General features: G+C 46.6%; 1 protein-coding gene across 1 annotated transcript in view; it reads left to right on the plus strand.

Moving 5' to 3' along the window:
- Positions 1-11501, plus strand: part of CDHR2 (cadherin related family member 2) — a 43037-nt gene extending 31536 nt beyond the window's left edge. Inside the window, exons 21-32 of the mRNA XM_063121566.1 lie at positions 941-990; positions 1142-1293; positions 2343-2445; positions 3036-3124; positions 5495-5572; positions 6405-6488; positions 7592-7652; positions 7984-8108; positions 8361-8474; positions 9257-9337; positions 9631-9697; positions 11346-11501. Of these exons, the coding sequence (XP_062977636.1) occupies positions 941-990; positions 1142-1293; positions 2343-2445; positions 3036-3124; positions 5495-5572; positions 6405-6488; positions 7592-7652; positions 7984-8108; positions 8361-8474; positions 9257-9337; positions 9631-9697; positions 11346-11501 (1160 nt within the window). The remainder of the gene's footprint in view (positions 1-940; positions 991-1141; positions 1294-2342; positions 2446-3035; positions 3125-5494; positions 5573-6404; positions 6489-7591; positions 7653-7983; positions 8109-8360; positions 8475-9256; positions 9338-9630; positions 9698-11345) is intronic.
- Positions 11502-23196: the final 11695 nt, after the last annotated feature.

Here is a 23196-nt window from a genome sequence, read left to right on the forward strand (position 1 = left end):
AACACTCTTTGCCCAGATTGAGGGGAGACATGATAACACTCTTCAAATACTTGAAAGGTTGTCACACAGAGGAGGGCCAGGATCTCTTATTGATCATCCCAGGCCCTTTCTACACCTAGGATTTTTCCAGGGATCATCCCTGGATCATCCCTGTGCATCCAAATGACAAACGGGGGATCCCGGCATCAGGGAAGGATGATCCCTCCATTTCCCCAGGATAACTGAGACCTCAGTTATCCTGGTTTTACCCGCGGTCCTGGGACGATCCCGAGGACCACGGGCAGTGTGTGTGCCCATCCTGGCTTCTTCCCTCTTCCCCTTGAGTAGCGGGGGGTCATCAGAGGGAAGGAGGTGAGACGGGGAGAGTCCAGGGTCATCAGGGGTGGGGTGGGGAGTGGGGTCGGGACTTTCCCCCCCTTTTTTTTACCTTAAGATTCGCTGGAGCGCGAGTGTGCTCTAGCTCCTGCAGTTTTTTTAAAAATGGCCACTTCCACTTGTGCGACATCTCCTCCTATCCCAGATGTCGTGCTGGATATTTGGAAATGGGGGATGATCCCAGAAGAAGGTAAGTCCGTGATCACCCCCCCTCCCTCTACACCCGTATGGTGTAGAAAGGGCCCCAGAGTGCAGGACATGGAATAACGGGCTCAAGTTACAGGAAGCCAAATTCCGGCTGGATGTCAGGAAAAACTTTCTGACTGTTAGAGCAGTATGACAATCAACTCTACTATTCTTTGATTATTTGATTCTATGAAATAAATGCCCAACTGGAGAACCAGTCATTGGCCACTTGTAGGGTGTGGGAACAGAGAGCAACTGCCTGTTTACAACTTGCAATTAGAAGTCGGGCTTGGGGAACAGGACATTTCTCATCATGCCCTGCTCTTCAGCACATGTTATCTGATCTGTGACTGGTGTTGTTGTTGTTGTTGTTTTTCAGTGATAATCCCAGAGATCTCTCCAGTAGACCTGCAGGTGGCTGTGGTCAGGGTAAGAGAATGGTCTCTCTCTCTGTATATTAATTTGGGGACACCACTCCTGGCTGTGTTGGGAACTGGCCCCTGGTTCTCACAAGCTCCACCACAGGCAGAAATGATACTTCAAGGAAGCCCCAACGTTCATGTTTTCCTCCTTCTTCTAGGCTACGGATAACGATACAGGTGTGAACAGCATGATCACGTTTGCCATCTCCAGCGTTGTTTTTATCGAAGACAACGGGCAAGAGCAGAACTTTAGCAATCTTTTCAAAGTGGCGACAACAGTAGAAAATGGCCTCTACGTCGGAAGCATCCAGTAATTGATGGGATTTTTATCTTTGGAAGCATCATGGAGACCACTTTAGCTGTACACGGGCTTTTAAAGAATGTGTGTGGGCATAAGGCACAGAGGAGGTGTGGGGCGTGGGGCACAGGCCTGCTCCCACCTTTGCCACCCCTCGTTTTCCCATTTTAAGTAGGAAAATCTCAATGCGGAATCTAGCTGTATGTGCCTCAAATCCCCCTTTTGGCTGCAGGAAGATCCAGGTGGGACACTGGGGGCAGGGTTAGCACATGTACCCCATGTTTTATGCTCATACACAAACGGCTCTTGGGGGTCATCAGTTGGGCAGGAAGAAAGAGGACACTGGTTCCTAGCCCAGGCAGAGGGAGAAAAATGGGACAGGTCATGAGTGTTAAACCTCTCTTAGCCCTCAAGCTGAATGCCCTTTCGGAGAAGTTCTTGGGAGTGACATTCCAGTGCTGGCCGGGGCCCAAGGCAAAAGGGGCAGGGCTAAAATACACAAATGCCAGCATATTTTATATGCTGGCATATGCGCTTGCCAGGGGGAGAGAGCTTGGCCAGAGCGTGATCCCAGAAGTGCTTGATTTGGCCCCCAGGCCTCAGGTTCTGTCTCCCTTGGGCAGAACCTTGAAAGAATTACTTATCTGATTGGAGCATTGAGTTTTCAGTGGTGCTTCTGATTTTGGATCTCGTAGAGGCTTGAGGGCTGCCTATGTAGCTGAAATGTTAACACTACAAAGAACTCATTGGGCCAGTCTCTCTCTCTCCCTCTCCCTCCCTCTCTCTCTGTCTCTGTCTCTCTCTCTCTCTGTCTCTCTCCCTCTCTCTCCCCTCCCCTCTCATGAAGACTGATACTCTAGTATAGATTCCACTTCAGCATATGTTTTATCTGGTCTCCCCTATGAGCGTCTCCCATGCTCAGAACAGGGCAATAAGGTCACTCATGCAAGGGCACTGCAGGACAGGTCTTTTCCTGTGTTGGAACAGAGTCTGGGATCAAGAACATCCCCTGCCACCACCCTCCTGCAATACCTCTGATGCTAATGCCTGTGTTCCCACAGAGTTGCAAGCAACCTTAACAGTGTACTGAAGGGGCGATACAAGGTGACGGTGAAAGCCGAAGACCACGGGACGCCTCCGCTAAGTTCTCTGGAATCGCTAGATGTAAGGCTGCTTTCTTGTCTAGCCAACTTCCTTCCGGAATTCATTTATTTATTTAAAACATTTCTTGGCCGCCTTTCATGGCAGAAGTCCTCACAAGGTGGCTTACAGTAACAAAATACGTGAAAACAATTCAAACATTAACAGCAATAACAGCATAATCACCATAAAATAGCAATTCAAAACAATAAAACAACAACTATAAAACCAGCAAGAACAACAAGAGCAGAAAGAATGATAGGAAGGCCATGGTAAAATAAAATGTAGGGCTACTGCAGAGAAGGTCCTCTCCCGTGTGGACACCCACCTCATTTCTCTCACAGGTGGGCAAAGGAGAAGGGCCTCTGTTTCTGATCTGAAAGGGTTTGGAGCTTTAAAGGTCAAAACCAGCACTTTGAATTGGGCTTAGAAACACACCAGTAATCAGTTCAGCTGGCACAGTAAAGGCACTGTATGATCGAATTGCCTTACCCCTACCAATACTCAAGCAGCTGCATTCTGCACCAGTTGAAGTTTCCAAGCCATCTTCAAAGGCAGCCCCACAATGCAGACATCCAACACCTGAGAAATATCTTCTCTGTTCCTTTCTCCAGATCTTCACCGTGGACCAGAGCTACCGTGTCAAGCTGTCTTTTATTACCCCGTTGAATGAAGTGCAAACTCAGTCCGATGAAATCAAAGCGTACGGCACACTCCCTCTCATTCAGTGGGCTGGTCCAGGGCCAGGGAGGAAAAGACTTTGATGCAGGGCAAGGGTCAAAGTGTATGGTCATACTTCAGGCAGAGTTGACTGTGCTTCTTTAGATTAAGGAGAAATCGCGTTTGCTTACCTGTGCTTTGCTTCCTGCGTTTCTTTACACAATTGTAATGAGCTGAATTACAAGGGAGGAGAGGGGCAGCCACATGGTCTTTCATTGAAAACTTCCCCTCCTCTCAATGCTCTTAGTATTGAATGGGACAGTGCCCTCTAGTGGGTGTTTTTAGTGCAACTTTGGCTGCACACGGTAGGAAATCCTGAGATAGAAGAATCGGAATATACAAGGTGTTGGTTTTTTTAATGGAATAACCAGGGGAAGGAGCAGAGATGTGCAGGAGGTTGACCCACCAAGTTTTGCTTGTGGCCAGTCACAAGTGTGCTATAAATCACTCATTTAGAGAAGTCTTGAAGCATTGGTGGATGCTTTTGTGCATCTCGCATGTAGAATATGGAATCTGATCCAGACCATTGGCCTCTTGAGAAACAACTTTCATTTTTGGGGTTAAAAATGAAAAAACCCCACAAAGCTTCTATCCTCATCGTTGTGGGGAAAATGTTAAAACATACAAGAAATTGTTGGCCGAATGCCAATAAGCAAAAGGACAGTATTCTAGTTACTGTTCATTACAGAACATGTATCAATGCCATGTACAGACACTTCACAACTAAGTGTAGTCCGGCCTCCCACAACCTAATGTCCTCCAGATGTCTTATACTACAACTCCCATTATCCCCAGTCAGTGTGGCCAATGGGAGTTGTAGTCTAACACAACTGGAGGGCACCAGGTTGGGGAAGGATGGTCTATAATCCCTTTCTTCCATGATAAAATGTTCAGAATTCTGTGAAAATTCCCATACTGTAATCGGACTCCATGAGGTTCATGTGGTTCTCCTTGCGTATGATTTCCAATTTGCTTCCATGCAGGGCTTGCACTGTGTCCTGTGCTCACGTCACATCTTTCTACATTGCACTTTAACTCTTCTAGGATCATGTGCAATGTTGACACAGTTGGAAAGGGCATTGACACTCTTATTACTTTCTTTATTACATTTCTATACCATCCAATAGCTGAAGCTGTCTGGGTTAGAGCCACACTCGGGCATCCTTGGAGTAGGCTCACTGAAGTTGATGGGATTTAAGTTACTACATCCAGTTGATTTAAATGGGTCTACTCTAAGAATTAGTACATCTGGATCCAACCCATTGAGTTTGAAAAGAAACATTTTGCCTTGCTTCTAGTCTTTCTGATAATAACAGGTTGCTCTTATTTATTTATTATTTATTATATATTATGTATTTATTATATAATACATATATATAATGTTTATATACTGACTTACCTGCTAAAACCCCTCAAGGTGATATACAACCATTTAAAACAATAAAACCTTGCAATAACAAAAACAGGAACATTAAAAACAGTAAAACATTAAAAACAACCGATGCTTTAGACTCTGGGCTCATATTTTTTACAAAGGAAATCCACCACACAGGAAATTGGAGATAAACCCTTACACATTAAGTTCAGCCTGTTTAGAATATTGCTGTGTGCCTCTTCCCCTCACCTCCATGCAGAATGACTCTTCAGACCACCTTATTGTACAAATCAGTGCAAAACACATCAATTTTTAATTAATCGTGCAAACAAAGCACTCTGTGTGTGGGTGTAGGGGGGGAGGGATTGCTCACATATTCTCAGAAAAAGTCAATGAGATACGGAGATGCCAGTTAGCCTTGGAGGAGTCGTTTTTAAAACAGAATCTCAAAGCGAAGTGGATACGTGCAGGCGTAAATTGTTTCTGCTGAGGCTGTATACATTACAGGTAACAGAGGTGTTAAAACATTTGAAGGGATTAGTACAATAGGCGTTTTGTGCATACTATGTCCAGGTGGATCAAAGCTCAGAACTAATCTTTTATTTTCTTATTATTCCCTTGGAATTGTGGATGTAGTTTTCTAGATGTTTGATGCTAAGAATGGCTACCCCCACGATGAATAGTTAAGTGTGCTCTACTGTACTGGTCCCAATGCCGCCAGCGTTTTCAGATTTAAAGCATTCTGAATGCTGATTTACCAGTGACATTAGTGTCTCATGCCTGAGAGTGCAGAGCATGTCCTATGCTAGAGGGAAGCTCAGCATATAGCGAAGTGCTAGTCGGCAGTGTCGTTTTGTGATGGTCTCAGCATTACAGCGGTAACCTCTAGTAAGATGAAAGCATAATGTCTGGATCTTGTGGGTTATTTAAGCCTAGAATCTGTTGCTGATTTTTTCCCTCTTCCTGTTTCACTTCCAGGGCTCTGAGTACAGCAACCCAAACAACCGTCTACATAGCAGCAATCACAGATGAGGCGTCAGCATCCAAATCTAACAGGTGACTGGGACAGAGGGAGGCGACCCGAAATGGGAAGTGTGTGAGGGTCAGGACAAGGCAGGACTGCCTGAGGAACAGGAACAAAGAAGGAAGAAAATAAATGGGTGTGGCAAATTGGTTATGGTGCCTGTTGCATCTGCAGCTAATGTGTGGTTAATATGTCCTGTGTACCAGTCAACCTAACCTCTATTGATGTGGGGAGGGGATGCAAAAGGACATCTGAAGAGGATCTTCAGCTACGGACAGGTTCATACGGGAAGAGGTGGTCTTTCAGCTATCTTGCCCCCAAGCCACTTAGGGCTTTATAGAAGAAAAGGAGAAAACCAAAGGAGAAAAGCATCCAAATCAGGTGAAAAGAAGGGAGAAACAGGTTCTCAGGATGCAAAGGATTTATTTGCATCCTGAGAACCTGTCTCTCCCTTCTTTTTACCTTTATAGGTAAGCGCCAGCACCTTGAATTGTGCCCAGAAACAGGTGGGCATCCAGTGTAGTTGATGCAAGACCAGTGTAATACGGTCAAGAAAGCATGTGCCAGAAATCAATCTGGCCAGTGCACTTGAAGAGACACGAGCTTTTTGAGGATCCAAGCACGGAGTTGGCATCTGAGTGCTGTCTATAGCTAGTTGCCGTGTGGCAGATGATGTTGGCTCCATAATGCTGATTCATCAGGGTTCGGTTGTGGAGGAAGGGGGCCAGCTGAGCTGACAAGCCATTTCGTGGAGGGGTGGCTCTTTGATCAGCCACGGTCCTAGGAAAGTGCCCATGCCAATAACCTGAACCTGCACCTCCGCCAGCAAGTCCCTCTGACACATCATGATCTCCTATCTTGTAGGGCCACGGGGAAGATCCTTACAGCGATGGAGGCCTATTTCGTCTACAGCAATGGCACGGCTCTTGGGGACAAAGTAGTACGCATGTAAGTGGCCAGTTGTTCTGGGGCTGCTGAGCAGGCAAAGGCTAGAGTGTGGGCAGAGAGAGGAAACAGCAGCAGCAAATGGGGAAGGAACAGAGTAGGGGCAGATGGTTATATATTGCAAGGAATCTCTCTGAAAGGGTGGCCCATGCAGAGGTTTGTCTGGAAAGACAGGGAAAAGCAGTGAAGAGGGAGAACAGATGGGCCCCGTAATCCCCTTGCCTCCACCCTCCTACAATTTTAGCCAAGGGCTTGTCTACACACTCTATATACCCCATCGTGGCTGTGCAGTTGTGCCCCATTGTTTATATAATGCAGCCGCTAACTTGCAGCCACATCATGTTATTTCCTGCAAAGCTGTGCTTTTTTGATGTGTCGATTTACCGTGACTTTTTACATTGCTCCAATGTCACCATGGCTTTTGGTTGTCTGTCAGTGGTGGCTTCAGTTTGGATTAAGAGAGTGGGGCATAGTTAGGGGCGGATCCCAGTGCAGGGTAGGCGTGGAAATGCAGGACAGGGGGTGGGCTTGACAAGCCTAGTAATGGCCGCCATGGAGATATGTCTGGGGAACAAAACTAAGAGCAGTTATGATGAATATTGCATAAATTCAGTGAACTGTAGGAATGCATCTGCACTGCGACAAGCTTTCAAAGTTGTGCAGAGTTGCCAGAAGACAAACAAACAAAAGATTTTCATGGGTTTGGGTCTCTTAATATTTGCTGCCCGTTTCTGCCATCTGACAACTGCCCTGCGATTTTTCCTAGCTGGATAGGCTACACTCACTCCTCCCACATAATCCTATCAATCCTGCTTTGCAGCAGCGATGCTGTGGGGTTTTGAGGGAATGGGTAGGCAAAGTGGTGTTGTATAGATGGCCCTCAAACATCGTAACCTTCTAAAAACAGTAGCTGCAGCCATCACAAAGAGTCAAGTGGCCAGGTTTCCTCTGCTCCCGACCCCCGCCGCCATGCCCCAGCCTGTAATTTGAGCCCAGTAAGAAAATCCTCAATGTACTCAACGTGCTTCCTTGAAACCACTTTCTTCCAACACCAAGGAGCCTGTGGAGGACGTGCCCTAATAGCCTCCCAATGGTTTTCTCCGTAGGCGCATCCAGGAAAACCCCGAGCAACTGTCACAGTTGCTTAAACTCGGCCTGTCTGTTGTCGTGAGTACTCACTTCCTGCTAAAACTCCCAAATCCAAAGGAACAGATCTGGGGTCCATCTGAAATAAAGCAGGGGTGTGCATGAGAGGGTCCGTCTGAGGAAGGGCAACCGTGGCCCAGGGCCAAGAGGCTCAGCCGGAGGTTACAGCCAATGCTTGTGGAGGAAGGCGCAACCAAGGAGAACGGCGCATTAGAAAATAACCGTGTGCTGAACTGAGATTAGTCGGGTGAAGGCCTCTGTCTACCTAGGCTGCACCCATGCCATCACCTAAGCATAATTTAGATACAGGCACTTGGTTGAGGCAGTTGGGTAACACGTCTGTACATCGCAGGGTCCTGTGGCGGTGGCCCCAACCAGCAACGAGAAGGAGCTGTTTGGTATCATCGCAGGGCTGGCTGTGGCTGTGCTTCTTATAATCATCATCTTGATCGGGACCATAATCGTCATGAGGAGAAGGTACAAAAGCTCTCCCCCCCCCGCTCCCAAACCAACCCCCCGTACATGCTCTTCCCATCCCTGTACAATGCTGCTTCTGTCCATGTCAGTAAATGCCATACCGATGGTGTTGCATGGCACCACTTTTCTGTCATGATGAACTCCAGTCCACGTGTTTCTTCCAACTCTGCAGCAGTCTCATAGCAGGACGACACTTTCCCTGTCTAGTTCCCTTCTCCTCTTTGCCCATTTCCCCCCTTTTTCTTTTTGCAGCCATGTGAGGAAGCTGAACGCCCTCAAAGCCCTGAAGGTGGCTTCGATGTTCTCCGCAAGCGCTGTGCAGCAGGGACCAGCTATCCCTGGGACAAACAGATACAACACAGAAGGGTAGGGGTTTTTTGGGGGGGGGCAAGGGGAGGTCTGCTCTACTAGAGAAAGAGGGGTGTCACTTGCGTTGACTTGCAAAAGAGCAAATCAGAAAGAAATGTCAATGCCTGCATGCCTTCCTCCTGGTATTCACTTTGTTACTAACTTGCTTATAAAGCTCCATCTGCTGAGCTGGTCCTGTGCTGAATTTGCAATGTGATGGCAGCAGCACGCAGTGTCTGTGGACCAATCTGGGGAAGGAATGATATGGCTGGAATGGACGGGGACTTTGGAAATGACAGCAGGGCTCTGCAGTTGAAAGGACATGGCCTCAGGCCCAAGGAGTTTCCAGACTTCTAGCCAGCCTCTGGGGAACCGTTATTGAATCTCTCTGAAGCTGCAAATGGAAGAGCAAAATTAAGGCAGAAGCTTCTGGTTGTCTTCTTGACTGAAGACGATACACCTTGTGTAACGCCACAACACTGTTGCTGCACTTTCCTCATCATGTTGGCCATTGCTGTTGATGTGCATCTGTCGTGCTCCTCGTGGTCTTGTGGTGCTTGGGTTGTCAGATGCGGCACTGTGGCGTTTTGCACTGGGTCATCTGGTTGCGTGGTATAGTCTGGCCATCACCAACCTGGTATCCTCTCGATGTGTTAGATTGCAACTCCCACGCTGGCTGGGAATGATGGGAGGTGCAGTCCAACACAACTGGAAGGCACCAGGTTGGGGATGGTTGGTTTAGTCTAATGGGTTGGATTTGTGGCAACAAAGAGACTCACTGGTGGACTTTTCTTCCCTAGGGCCAATCCTATGCTTGGTTGCTCCTTGGACCCCTCTATGGACCTTGGCTTTGAGGACAACCCCAGCTTTGAAGTGTCCAGGTACTACTATAAATCCTGTCTTTCATCTCCACTCCTGTGTAGAATCAGGTTGCGGGGAAGCTAGTGTATTTGATTTGCTTTCCAAAGGCCATTTCTCATATGTAGAGAGACGTGAGTTCTCCACTCACTCGTAATATTTAGAATGATGAACCATGTAAGGCAGTGCCATCATGTTGTGAGTCTCCATGTGCCATTGCTCTATGTTGTTGACATCTGCTCATGGGCACATGGAGACTCACACCCCCAAACGATGAGTAGCTCCGAAGTCAGCCACACGGCTTTCTCTCTTACAGCCTGAACTCCCTGGATGAGAACATGGTTGATGATCCAGAAAGTGGTCCAGCCTCTGCTGCACTAAAGGTGAGGAGACCTAAGCTTGTCAGTCTTCCATTGCACATTGTCCTGGCCAATATGCATTCCGGCCATTTGATAAAGATCATGCAGTAGAGTCAATAGTATATGATCTGTGCCCTGCACCCCTGGATACCCCTGCTTGTTGCAACCATTTCCTGACTTGAAGCCTGAAAATTGATAGGTAGGTGGGAGGTTGAGCCTGCTCTTTTTCTGGTGGGAATTTGGGTATCACTTGAAAGCCACAAGATTCCATGCCATGCTGTGGAATAGGAGGACCCAGGAAAGGGATGTAATGGGAAGACACTGGTAACTGCTGGTGGTATTAAGAAAAGCCACAATACATAGAGAGAAAAATAAGATCTCCAGTTGCATTACCTTTGGAAAGATCAAAAGAATGTGTGTGTGTGTGTATGTGTGTGTGTGTGTGTGTGTGTGTGTGTGTGTGAGAGAGAGAGAGAGAGAGAGAGAGAGAGAGAGGTGTATTGGTAACAAAAGCGTGCACTGGTATATCAAGCCAACATTTATTTAACACTATTTTTAAACAAAATTTCTAAGCAATGTACAACAGCAAGTCTCCTTACAGATTACCTTCCTGGGAATGTTTTTGTACCTTTTGTGTGACCCTTGTCCCCTTCCATGAATAATGATACTAATAACATAGCATCTTGAGTGAGAGGATACAACAGAATTGTTGGTGACCCTGTGGAGCAACCCCTGTGTAGGAAATTAGGTAGTGGCTAAGGTTCCCAACTGCCTTGGAGGAGAGTCTTCAGCCCTAATTTGTATCACTGAATGGGTTACTTGTTGAAAGTCTGACCCAGGTACTGCAAACGGCTGGAAGTCAGGGCTGTGCATGTCTCCATGTGTCCGTGGCCTGTCTACAGATGGAGCAGAATGAAAGGGCAAATGAGGTGGTAGAGTCTGAAGGTGGTAGGAAAGACTGTTCACAATTTACTTCACAACAAGTAGAAATTAGCACAGCACAGAAAAGCCTGGGTCAGAACCTTTCCCCCTGCTGTTAAAGGGTTGTTTTTTGATGGGGAGGGTTTGGTGTGTGTTGTTATTTTTGTTTACTGTGGGACATTTTTCATTGTGAGGGAGCAATAAAAATACAGCATACATACACACACCCCTCCGCAGTCTGGGGTGTGGCACAGTCCGCTCTACCACCTCTGGCTTCTGCCTCCTCATTGTGCCTGCATGTGTAGACCACTACTCTCTGGCCTGCCTCCACCCACTCCGCCCCAATGCCAGGCAGCGCAGTTTGATAATTACCACACAGCCACACCCTGGGCCAGGGTCACTTATTGAGAAGCACATCCAGATCAGATAGCCTACTACTGGCGGACCAGCTGCAGCAGTGTCTGCACACCCACATGGACTCCATGTTCTCCATGCCCTCATTCAGCACCTTTGTCATCAGGCCTTACAGAGGCCTTTCCAATCCACAGCAAGGATCACTAAGAGAGGATCCTACAGTCTATCATGTACACCACAGGGCCAGGGGGCGGGGCCTCCAGGCTTTTGGACTGCAACTCCCAGAAACCCTGATTATTGACCATGCTGGCTGAGCCTTATAGGAGTTGTATTCTGAAACACCTGGAGGCACCAGATTGTTCTAACTGTCCCCTCTTTCTCTCTCCCCAACCCCAAGCTGGACAAACGAAATGCTGGACAAGCCAATAGCAGGGAGGAACCCTTAAAAGCTGCCTTAGAAAGCCGTAACAAAGACAAGCCAAAGCAGCAAGGACATCCCAAGACTACATCTTTACGCTTCGACAATACCTCCTTGAACACTACAGACCTGTGATTGCTCACGTTTCTTCTGGCAGAGGGGAAGTAACCACGTACAAGCAGGACTTGTATAGCAACTTTGGCCGGGAGATGTTGCATCAACAAATGCAATACATAATAATAAAATCACAGAATCTTTTTTTTAATCAGTGGTTGTCTTGTGGTTGTCTGAATTAACTCCAGGTCTGCGTTCTAAATAGGAACAAGTCTGACCTAAACTAGAATAAGAGATCGTACTGAATATCCCATCCCATGCCACCACCAAGAATGGATGGGGGAGAAATGTATTCAGTTTGTTTTAGTGCAAACTTACCTAATTGTGCACTTTTGAACCACTGTGTGAACTGAAACTCAGTTATCCTTCGAAATTCGATTTCTCCGAATTTTGCAATGGAGTTCTCTAATCAGAAATCTAATCTCTCTAATAAAATAACATTAAAATGCATTATATTAGGAACATTGCTTGTCAAAAATGTGTATATGAGGAAAAGGTACACACAAAAAGGAGTACTAGGATAAATGTACACAATTAATGTTTATGAATTGTCATGTATTTTATATTTACTGTTGTTCCCCACCTCGATCAAAATGGAGGGGTGGGTAAGAAATAAATTTATTATTTATTTATTATTTATTATGTAAACTTTTTTTTTTAATCTCAATGTTTGAGACAAACTGAACTTAAGATTGGAGAAATTCTCAAAGTTCAAGATGAACCAAACTTAAGCTTGGGGAAAATGAAACTGAGAAAAACTAAAATTGTCATTTGTCCATCCTTTCCAGCAAGGTGCCACCTAAAGGTAGGGGCTGCTGCTTACCATCTTACCCCAGACATCCTGCTGCATTGATGGCCAGACACTGCATTCAGTTTCCTGCTGCATGCAATGCCAGTGATACAAGGACAAGCTACTGTCCTGATTTGACTTCATGTATCCTGGAATCACCTTTTCTTTTTCTAGGATAATAATCCAAGTTTTGGGGTTATTCTGCAAAGGGCTTGAAAAATCCTATTTTGGGATTTGGTGGTTTGGACCGATATAGGATCTGTCGCCCCAGAGAAGATCCTTCATGAATGCCAATTATTGTGGAGCTGCCATTGTGGTTAGTGGCAGTGCCTTTGGCATGCCGTTTGGGCAAAGGGGTAGCCCATAGGGGGTAACCATCACAGCTAGATCAAGGATCTACTTAAGTTAATGTCTCATCATTGTTTCAAGGAAGGTGTGCCCTGCCACTACAAAGACTCTTCCAATCCCATGTTGGTCTATGATAAACCTTGCCATTTGATCAGTGCTGGAAGGCAACAGTGTTAATGATGGCCAAGTTAGAAAAACAAAGAGATTCAGATGGGGGTGTGGGGGAGCATGTGCCTCAAACTCATCAGCCTGTGGTCTCCTACCTTGGTGTGCTTGATGGCATTGGAAAGTTCTCGTTTGGTTGCCACAGAATCTTGCTGAGTTACCCTGGCATCCTGTCGTCTATCCGTTCTGCTGTACACTATGAACCGGCATACCATGTTGCATGGTTGTGTGAAGGATGTGTATCTTCAAAATAAATAACCAGCAAATGAGAGCATTAAGTGTTTTCCCCACTACCCAAGATTTCAGCAGTAGGAAGATGCTGAAGTGGTTTATTCCATGAAGTACCAAGGTGTACAAAGCAGAAATCCCTGAGCATTTATTGTTAACTAACCAAGCTGGTGCCCTCACAATGTGTTGGACTACAACTCACTCCCTTCCCAGCCAGCATCACGTTGGGGAAAGCTGATCTAAACTGCCAGTAAGTTCAGGTGAGCCAACAGACACCCACTTTCTTAAAGGCACAGCAGTTTCTGTCAGGTAAACGTAAAGCTTGACTGCCTTATCACATTTTGCTTTTGCATCGTTTTAAGGATCCACAAAGCTGACCCTCCCATTAGGTCGTCTGAGGCAGCTGATCTATTATGAGAGGGCAGAAATTGATGTTTATTTAATGTGTTATTATTGTATTTTTACTGCTAGTGGGATTTCCTGCCTCAGGTGCCAGAATAACTTGACCGGTCTTGGGCAGTGTGCACCTTGACTGTGCGCACACCCCATTTTCTGCTCTTCCTCAGGCAGCAAAGTATCCTGGGTCAGCCCTGATAAGCGAACAACCACTTTTTAGAATTCCAAGTTACATCCCAAGTGTGAGTAACATCCAGCATATTCCACGATGTTTTGCCTCATGAAGGGATTTGTTTGCCTTTCCCAGGAAACCATTTTGGATATTAGTATGGCTTAGGGCTCTATGAGCTGCTATCCATTCCAGGACAGGTTCAAAGTGGAGGTGCTTTGCATTTATCCTAAATGCCCTCAACACTGAGTGCATATGTGGGTGGAATGGGTGAACTGCCGATTAAACTCCACATGATTGATGCACTTTCAAGTCTGCATCGAAGAGGAATAAAGGTGCAGCAGGGCAGCTCTTCAAATAGCTTGAGAGCCCCATCCTTATGCAGCTTACTCAGAAGTAAGTCCCACTAAGTTCAATGGAACTTACTCATGAGTAAGTGTGTATACTTTACTGTGCATACGATATACCAGCCTTCCCCAACCTTTGGCCATACAGATGTATTGGGGCTCCATGTTGGCTGGGGCTGATGGGAGTTGAAGTCCAAAACATCCAGAGGGCACCAGGTTGTGGGAAGGCTGATATATACTGTGTGTATACTACGGGATAACAGCTGAAAAGGGAGACATCAATTGAGGATCTTGCAGCCCCTTGTGAATCCTAAGCATAGATCTACGGTGTCAGGAAACCATCCCTACCATTCATGAAAATTAGGGTGACCATATGAAAAGGATAGGGCTCCTGTATCGTTAACAGTTTCATAGAAAAGGGAAATTCAGCAGGTGTCATTTATACGCATGCAGACCTGGTGAAATTCCCTCTTCATCACAACAGTTAAAGCTGCAGGAGCCCTGCCCTCTTTTGTATCTGGTCACAACAGCTCTATGCCGTCTGCTCAAGTGACATAGGTGAGCATGCAGGCCCCACTCCCAACATCCTGTCTGATCTTCATGCATTGCCAGAATGCGAGTACAAGCCTTCATGGTTGCAAACTCAGCATTATCTGGGTTCCTGGTCATGTGGAGAATTCTACTTACATTCAAGAGAGCATCTGGTCAAGAGGGGCAGGGCTCCTGCAGCTTTAACTGTTATGCTGAAGAGGGAATTTCACCAGGTGCTGCATGCGTACAAATGACACCTGCTGAAATTCCCTTTTCTATTCAACTGTTAAAGATACAGGAGCCCTGTCCTCCTTTCATATGGTCACCCTACGAAAATACTAAAGAGAAGATGGTAATTGTGATATAATCAGCTTTTAAACATCTAAAAGGTTGCCATAAAAAAGTGGGAGTACAAATCTTGTACTTTAGGTCCCTTGAGGTAAGGCCAAGGAACAGGGGTGTTGCTAGGATCTGAGAAGATGCAGGGCAGAGGCGCAGATGATACAAAACTGCATAAATCTGCATATGTCATGTATGTAAATTCAGAAAGAATCACTAGGATTTAAATTTCACAAGAGGCAAAGCCAACCAATCCAGTTCTCATTCAAACCACCTCACATTCAGTTCTTCAATTAATTTGTCCCCTGCCCTAGATCATCCCAAACCAATGCATTTTTCTCCTCAGCTGTACTGCCATGCAGGTAAATAAGAGGGGGTGTTGCAGCATGCCAGGAGGGGAGAGTTAATCATCCCCTCCCCCATGAATCTTGCCCCCTGCATGGCACCAATAAGCAGAGGAAACTTTCTCTTGATACTCAGGGTCCTGTGAAATAAACCTGGAGCCCCGGAAAATAGATCCGGGGCACGAGCCTCGTGGGCCCAGGCTGAGCAACGCCCCTGGCAAGGTCCAATGGGGTGATGTTGTAGCTCAGCCTTCCCCAACCTGGTGCCATCCAGATGTCAGACTATGACACCTATCAGCTACAGCTAGTGCAGCCAATGGTTGAGGCTGATGGGAGTTGTAACCCAAAACATCACCAGGTTGGGGAAGGCTGATCTAGCAGAGTCGACATTACCTAGAAAGCAGGGAAGGGTCCTTTGAGAGAAAAACTTATCAAAGCTGCGTACTAGCGGGTTCAAGAAAGGTATAGCACCTCCAACTTCAGAGGTCAGTAGACAAAGCTTGTATATGCATTGGCTGGGAATGCTGGAGTGGTCCAGAGCATCTGAAAAGTGCAGAACTTTGGTCCTGGTGACCCTCGCTTCTTTCCTACTCCTATAGTACTGAACTTGAATCCGAGGCAACCTTGCTCATGCCAAACCTAGCAAACCCAGGCATGGCCAGAGCCCTGATCTCAGTCCCTCATGGAACCCGCCAAGATATGGCTTCCGTCCACCCATCCATGGGACCTTGCAGCGTGATTTTCCCAGCAGCCTCAGCAGAGTGGGCCTATGTTGAACCAGCTCCAGTCCAAGCAAAGGAAACCTGCCTCCTCTCCTCTTAAGCCCTTGAGGAACACAAAGAAAGCCTCTTCCCAGGCAGGTTGGGATTTTTGGGGGGTAAATTTTATTATCCAACAGCCAGGTTTACAAGTTTGTACTCTAAAGATATAAAGAAGAGGAAGAGGGAAGAGGGGAAAAAAGAAATCCAAAGGCAAAGTTACTGTTAACAACTCGTCATTGCTTGGTACTAGAGATCCATATGGCACGTGAACATCATACTGAGAATAGCACACAGGACAGAGCGTAGGAACAGGAAGGGCCCTCAGCAGTTAGAATCATAGAATCGCAGAGTTGGAAGGGGCCTACAGGCCATCGAGTCCAACCCCCTGCTCAATGCAGGAATCCACCCTAAACCATCCCTGACAGATGGTTGTCCAGCTGCCTCTTGAATGCCTCTAGTGTGGGAGAGCCCACAACCTCACCAGGCAACTGATTCCATTGTCATACTGCTCTAACAGTCAGGAAGTTTTTCCTGATGTCCAGCTGGAATCTGGCTTCCTTTAACTTGAGCCCGTTATTCTGTGTCCTGCACTCTGGGAGGATCGAGAAGAGATCCTGGCCCTCCTCTGTGTGACAACCTTTTAAGTATTTGAAGAGTGCTATCATGTCTCCCCTCAATCTCTTCTCCAGGCTAAACATGCCCAGTTCTTTCAGTCTCTCCTCATAGGGCTTTGTTTCCAGACCCCTGATCATCCTGGTTGCCCTCCTCTGAACACGCTCTAGCTTCTTGAATTATGGAGCCCAGAACTGGACGCAATACTCTAGATGAGGCCTAACCAGGGCCGAATAGAGAGGAACCAGTACCTCACATGATTTGGAAGCTATACTTCTATTAATGCAGCCCAAAATAGCATTTGCCTTTCTTGCAGCCATATCGCACTGTTCTATGGATTTCCCGAATAACTTGGCGGGGGGTGAGGGGGGCATGCAGCATTGGTCATATCCTCAGCATCCTCCTGGAGATTTGAGTGCAGCTGCCTGTGCCTCGCGCTCTGACCGATTTCAGATGGGCTGCCTCCCCTACCATGACATCGAAGTTTGTGGACAAGCTTCTTGCAGCATAACTAACTCTGTAGATGTGTCCCACTGAAAAGAAAGTGAGTGCCAGAAACCCCCATTTTTGGTTGCAGGCTTGTCAGACCCACAAGGCACCTGAAATCTTAGAGGTTGTGGCTCCATCTCTTGCGACTGGAAGGCTACTTGTGAGCACTGGGCAGTGTAAGAACCCAGGTATCCAGCTGGCTGCAAGAATTACCACTCCTTCAACACCCGCCTTTCCCAACCTGGTTTCTTCCAGATGTCTGAGACCTCAGCTCCCATCAACACCAGCCAGAATGGCTAATGGTCAGGGATTCTGGGCGTTGTAGTCCAAAATCTACAGAGGGCACCCAACTGGAGAAGGCTGTCTACCCCCCCCCTCCCAATCTACTATTTCCTTAAGGAGATCTGTACTGGTTAAGCTAAGGTGGGTTACCAGATAGCGAGGTGCTCTGTGGGCAAAGCTTTGGCTAAATCAATGGCAGCATTTAACCAGCCCTTCCGCAACACCTTACACAGAATTTGGCACTGACCCTTGCACTTGTCATCAGCCAAACACCTCCACACAAGCTGTCAAACAGCACAGATCCTGCCCATTGTAAGCTGGTGGGGGTGGAGGTTGAGCCGTACATCCTCAGGGAGAACATATGGAGGGCTGCCTCTTCCGCTGGACAGCAGGCACACCTGTTCTCTGCTGCCTGTACTGATACACTGAGGTCTCTTAAAAGGAGCTTCCTTGATGGAGCAGAATTGTTCCCTCTCCCAAGCTATACACAGGATACTGCCAGCCTGGGCTGTCCATGGGGCAATCCAACTTTAAGGCAAACCCTTCCTGGTCAAATGGGGTGGCATGAAAAAGAAAAGCCCTGCTGCCACGTCCATCAGAACATTCCTCGCAAGTTGGCAAGCCAATCTGCACTGCAAAAGCACCACACAATGCTTGTGTGCTGACTGGCTTTTGCAGGCCTGGGGAACAGAACTTCAACACACACATCCCTTCTGCCCCCTCCCCCCACCCAAAGAAACACTGTATATCCCAGGTAGCTGCTTCTGAATCCATGGATGGTGGCACTTCTGCTAGCTCTTGGCCACGTAACATTGCAGATCACAGCAATGCTGTCACTTGCAACCTTCCCCACATATGTGGGCCCCTTCAGATGCTTTGGACTACAACTCCCATCATCCTTCACCAGTGACTGGGGCTGATGGGAGTTGTTGTCACGTTGGGGGAGGCAGGGTTACCATATTATAAATGAGGCTGAGTTTTTGTCGAGATTCTTCAGGTTTGCCCGCTCCACTCACAGTCCTGCAGTGACAGTTGGAGATGCAATTGCTGAATGCTGTTGGTCTTCAGAATTCTTGAAGGGACAAAAACTCTGGCCCCTTTTGGAGCAAAGCCCACATTACATATATGGAGTTCACTCTACATTTAGAGTAGGCCTGCCCATTTATTTTATTTTTTTCCTAGCTGGCCTCTACGCTAGAAGGAAATTCAGCGGGCCTCCCAGTTCCCTCTCGCTTCAATTGTAGAGCTGGGAAAAGCTGAATGTGCTGAATTTTGTCAGTTTGTGCAACTGCTAAAGGCACAAGAGCCCAGCCAGGAAAAAGTTGGCAACGATCATTTATACAGAGGCGAGGGGAACTGCAAACACAAATTAACATTAAATTTCCTAGCAAAAATTAGGACGGTATTACAGACAGAAGAGGTGTTCTCTGACTCCATCAAAGGGGGTCAATTTTTGGCACTCTACTTTTCTCAACTGGAAGCACCTCTGAGACAAGAATAACAAAAGCAGCTACTTTGGAAGAGAGAACTCATCATCTTAAAAACAAAAGTATTTTGCACACCCATTCCTTGACAGATTCCCTTGTTTGGGGGGTGAGGAGGAACCACAAATTCCAAAATCCCAAGGCATAAAACATTGTGTGTTTTGGGGCAGGGCAGGGGTAAGTGGATGAGACGGAAAAAAGGAAGCAGCATTTTCAAGACACCCTTCAGAAAGAAAAAGAGAAAAAAACACAAAACAAGAACCTGATTCAGGGGAAAAACAACAGAGTAAAGAGAAGAGTTGTTGTTGTTTTTAAAAAAGCCCCCATATTCCAACACTTATAAATAAAGTATCCCAGCCCACCTGGATCCCTTGAAAAAACCAGGAACATAAAAACTAGCCATGTTTCTGATGGCAACAGGCCTCTTTGCTCTCTAGGGGAAAAGAAACCTTAAACTGCAAAGAGGCAAAGACACACACGCTCACAATGTACACAAGCCAGGGCACCCAGCGCACGGCGTCCTCACACGCAAGACATGGATCCTTTTAAATGATGAGTTTCTCAGGCAAGGTGGTTGTTCGGTGGCATTGGCCCCTTGGCCTGTGGTCCAAGATGCCCCCACTTGGACTCAGCAGAACTCTTTGGCCAAGCAAGCCCTGAAGCTCCAAGCCATCACTGAGAATCCAGCATGAGACTGAACTGTAAATTCAAGATCAAGGGTATGGATTTTGGACTATGAAAGAGACACGAGCATTAGGTGTGAATTGGCTTGCAGAGGTGCAGACAAAGTGCAAGAGAGTGCAATCCTATGCATATCTAGACAGGGGGGGAAGTCCTGCATCTCCCAGCATTCCCCAGCCAGCAAGGTTGGAGGCAGACTTGGCTGTACCTAGAAAAGACCCATTCAAATAAATGGCACCTAACTTTACCATGACTAAGTTTACAACCCATTGATTTCAATGGATCTACTTTAAGTACGCCCAACTGTGAACCCAATCCAGAATATATCATTGTACTTTTTTTCCACAGTGCAGGGAGCAGTTTCTCTTGAGCTAAAATTGCCCATATTCTGAGCATATAGAAAAACAATGCATCTTATTATAATGCAAATCGGCTCCTTGGTTTATAAAGTTGTTCAATTGAATAACCCCTTCCAGACCTGCTATATGAGATTTTTTGGGAGGACGGGTAGTCTGTAGAATGTTTCTGGCAACAAAACTACAAATAGAAGGAAGGAAGCTTATAAGCATGAGGGGGGCAATAAGAGTGTTTAGGCGAGGAACACAGTAGCTGTTCTAAATAGGCATTGGGTGGGACTGTCGCTCACTAATGGAGCACTTACTTTGCATGAGGAAAGTCCCAGGTTCAATCCCCAGGTAGGACAGGGAATGGCTCCTGTCTGAAACCTTACACCAGGACTCGCCAACTTTTTTTTTTAGACTTGGGGGGCACATTTGAGATACTGCTGCAGGCACCACCACAAAATGCATAATTAGTGGATCGCTGCTTTGGCATCAGGCTTCATCTTATTCAGCAAAACCTTTTGTTTCGTGTCTAATGGACCCTGCAACATGTCTTTAATACGGGATTGCCTAATTGCTGGTGGTGCATTACAGTTAGTGCTTCTTTTAACATGTTTTGGCAATGTCCAGTAGTAGCTTCTTTTTGGGAGGAAGTTATTACACAGATGAATTTTGTACTGGGAAGGTCTTTAATATTCACTGATGCACTTGCTCTTTTAAATTATTTACCTGCTTCATAGAAATTTACAACTGGTAAGTACAAATGGGTTCTCTGCATCCTTTTGAAAGCTAAAAGACTGACATCAGAACATTGGAAGGATAAAAACTCAACTCCTATAATGCGATGGCTCTTCCACCCTAGAGGCCTTCAAGAGGCAGCTGGACAACCATCTGTCAGGGATGCTTTAAGGTGGATTCCTGCATTGAGCAGGGGGTTGGACCTTATAGGCGCCTTCCAACTCTACTATTCTATGATTCTATCATTCTTTTAATGTTTGAATGGGTGTGGTATAGATACCACTTTCAAAGGGATACTTATTTGGATATTTGGTCCACTTTTGTTGAAACCCATGTATAATTACTAGAAAGTTATATAAATTTCATACAAATCCATGTATATATATTCAAAGCATGGGGGGGGAATTGGGCACCAGCTGACACCATGTTGGAGTCCCATTTGTGGGCACCTTTGCAGATGCAAGCACTGCGTTGGGTGCCCTTGTCCTAGAGAACCACTGCCAATCAGTGCTACAATACTAGGCAACTTCCTAAGTTTCTAGGAAGACATGGAGATAACTTTACACTGGCAGCATTTTTTTTTTAGTCTGGAGTCAGAACAGCCTTCCCCAACAGGGCTATTTTACGTCTTTACTGGTGTTACAAGACTTTTTGGTTGCACTTGGACCAATAGGGTGACCCATATGCAAAGGAGGACAGGGCTCCTGCATCTTTAGCAGTTGTATAGAAAAGGGAATTTCTGCAGGAGTCATTTGTATGCATGCAGCCCCTGGTGAAATTCCTTTTTATACAAATGTTAAAGATACAGGAGTCCTGTCCTCCTCTTCATATGCGTCACCCTATGACCAGTAGAGCTGAGCCAAAACTTCTTGGAATATGTTTTTCTGAGAAAACGTCTGAGGTTTTCTTCTTATCACCTCCTCGCCCCCTAGAAACCAAATGCTACTTTGCAGAATTTTCTCCACTGTTTTTACATGGTGGTTACCTTCTTCCCACCCTCATTTCCAATGCTCTGGAACAATGCTAGCTATGGGGCATTGTGGAGGATACAAAACGGTGGTCAAGCTGCCAACATAGCTGCTACTGCTGTTGCCACTTGCAATGGCAACACACACAAAAAACACAACTCCAGCACCTTTAGGGAAAAAGAAAGAAGCTGTGCCTGTCTCAAGCCCCACCTCTGAGAAAATTTTGGAGAATTTATATTGGTATTGAACTAGGGTGACCCTATGAAAAGGAAGACCGGGCTCCTGTATCTTTAACAGTTGCATAGAAAAGGGAATTTCAGCAGGTGTCATTTGTATATACGGAGAACCTGCTGAAATTCCCTCTTCATCACAACAGTTAAAGCTGCAGGAGCTACACTAGAGTGACCAGATGCAAAAGAGGGCAGGGCTGTCCTCCTTTTCATATGTAAAATGAAAATTACAGGAGCCCTGTCCTCCTTTTCATATGGCCACCCTAACTGAACCTCTTTCAGCCTGAGGGCCGAATTCCATTTTGGAGAAGCTTTGGTGGATGGGGTCAAAGGCAAAACAAGGCAGGGCAAAAATACCAAAAAATACCAGCATACTGTAGCTTAAAGGTCTTAACTAGGCCCCAGGAGAAGCATTTCAAAAGTTCTAGAATGGGGAAAAAATCTATGCCAAAACCAGGTAACCAGCAAATGTTGGGGGGTCAGGAGAATGGGCCAGGGCTGGGGGCGGGGCCAGATTGGGAAAGTGTCAGGGCTGGGTGTAGCTAGTGGGCCAGAGGTTCTGCACCCATCCTGGTGAAATGGTGTCCCCTGCTTTCTCTGCCAGAAAATAGGATGGAGGATTTTGAGAAGTCATTTGCCCCCAGTAATACCACATAGCTTTAAATATCTTGATGCAGCAGGAGAAAAGGCAGCTGTGGCTCCGCCTGCCTGCCTGTTCTCACATGATCATGCCCCTTTCTCCCACACTTGCTGCGCAGCCCACCTAGAATCACAGAATAGTAGAGTCCTTACTACTAATAGTAGATTCCTGCATTGGGCAGGGGGTTGGACTCGATGCCATCGAGCCCAACCCCCTGCCCAATGCAGGAATCCACCCTGCTCATTCGAAGGTGTGTGTGTGTGGGAGAGAGAGAGGGGGGAGAGAGAGAGGGAGGAGAGAGAGAGAGAGAGAGAGAGAGAAAGAAAGAAAGAAGACCGAGGAGCAGCAGACTGGAGGAGCTGCTGGGGAATCCTCACCAGCTGCACTGTGGAATCGAAAGCAAGACACACACACATTATCAGAGCGGTGACCTGTAAGCCCTCGTACCAACCTAGTCTGCACCCAAGGCAGGAAGCTGTCAGGACAGCGTTCTCCATTTATGCTGCACTAATTTAAGACATACAGCTGCTTAAACTGGGCTCAAAAACAACAACAACACCCCACAACACCCCCCCCACACAAAAAAAACTGCTCTTTACTTGCGTCAGGTGACAGTGCCTATTTTCTGGGTTAACTGCCGGAAAAAATCCCACACTGGGATGATCCTGCCTCAGGGGTTTAAAATTCTGATTTTAGAAGGCTACTGCTGCTTAACCTGCCAGTGCCTTAATAGCGATTTGCACCAAACTGACCAGCATGCAAGGAACTGTAGGCACTCGTTTCTCTCTCTCCTGCTTTGCACGCAGTCGGGCACCTCCAGCCACCACCACCAC

The sequence above is a fragment of the Elgaria multicarinata genome, chromosome 3 (genome assembly GCF_023053635.1).
Source record: "Elgaria multicarinata webbii isolate HBS135686 ecotype San Diego chromosome 3, rElgMul1.1.pri, whole genome shotgun sequence".
Classification (NCBI taxonomy): domain Eukaryota; kingdom Metazoa; phylum Chordata; class Lepidosauria; order Squamata; family Anguidae; genus Elgaria; species Elgaria multicarinata.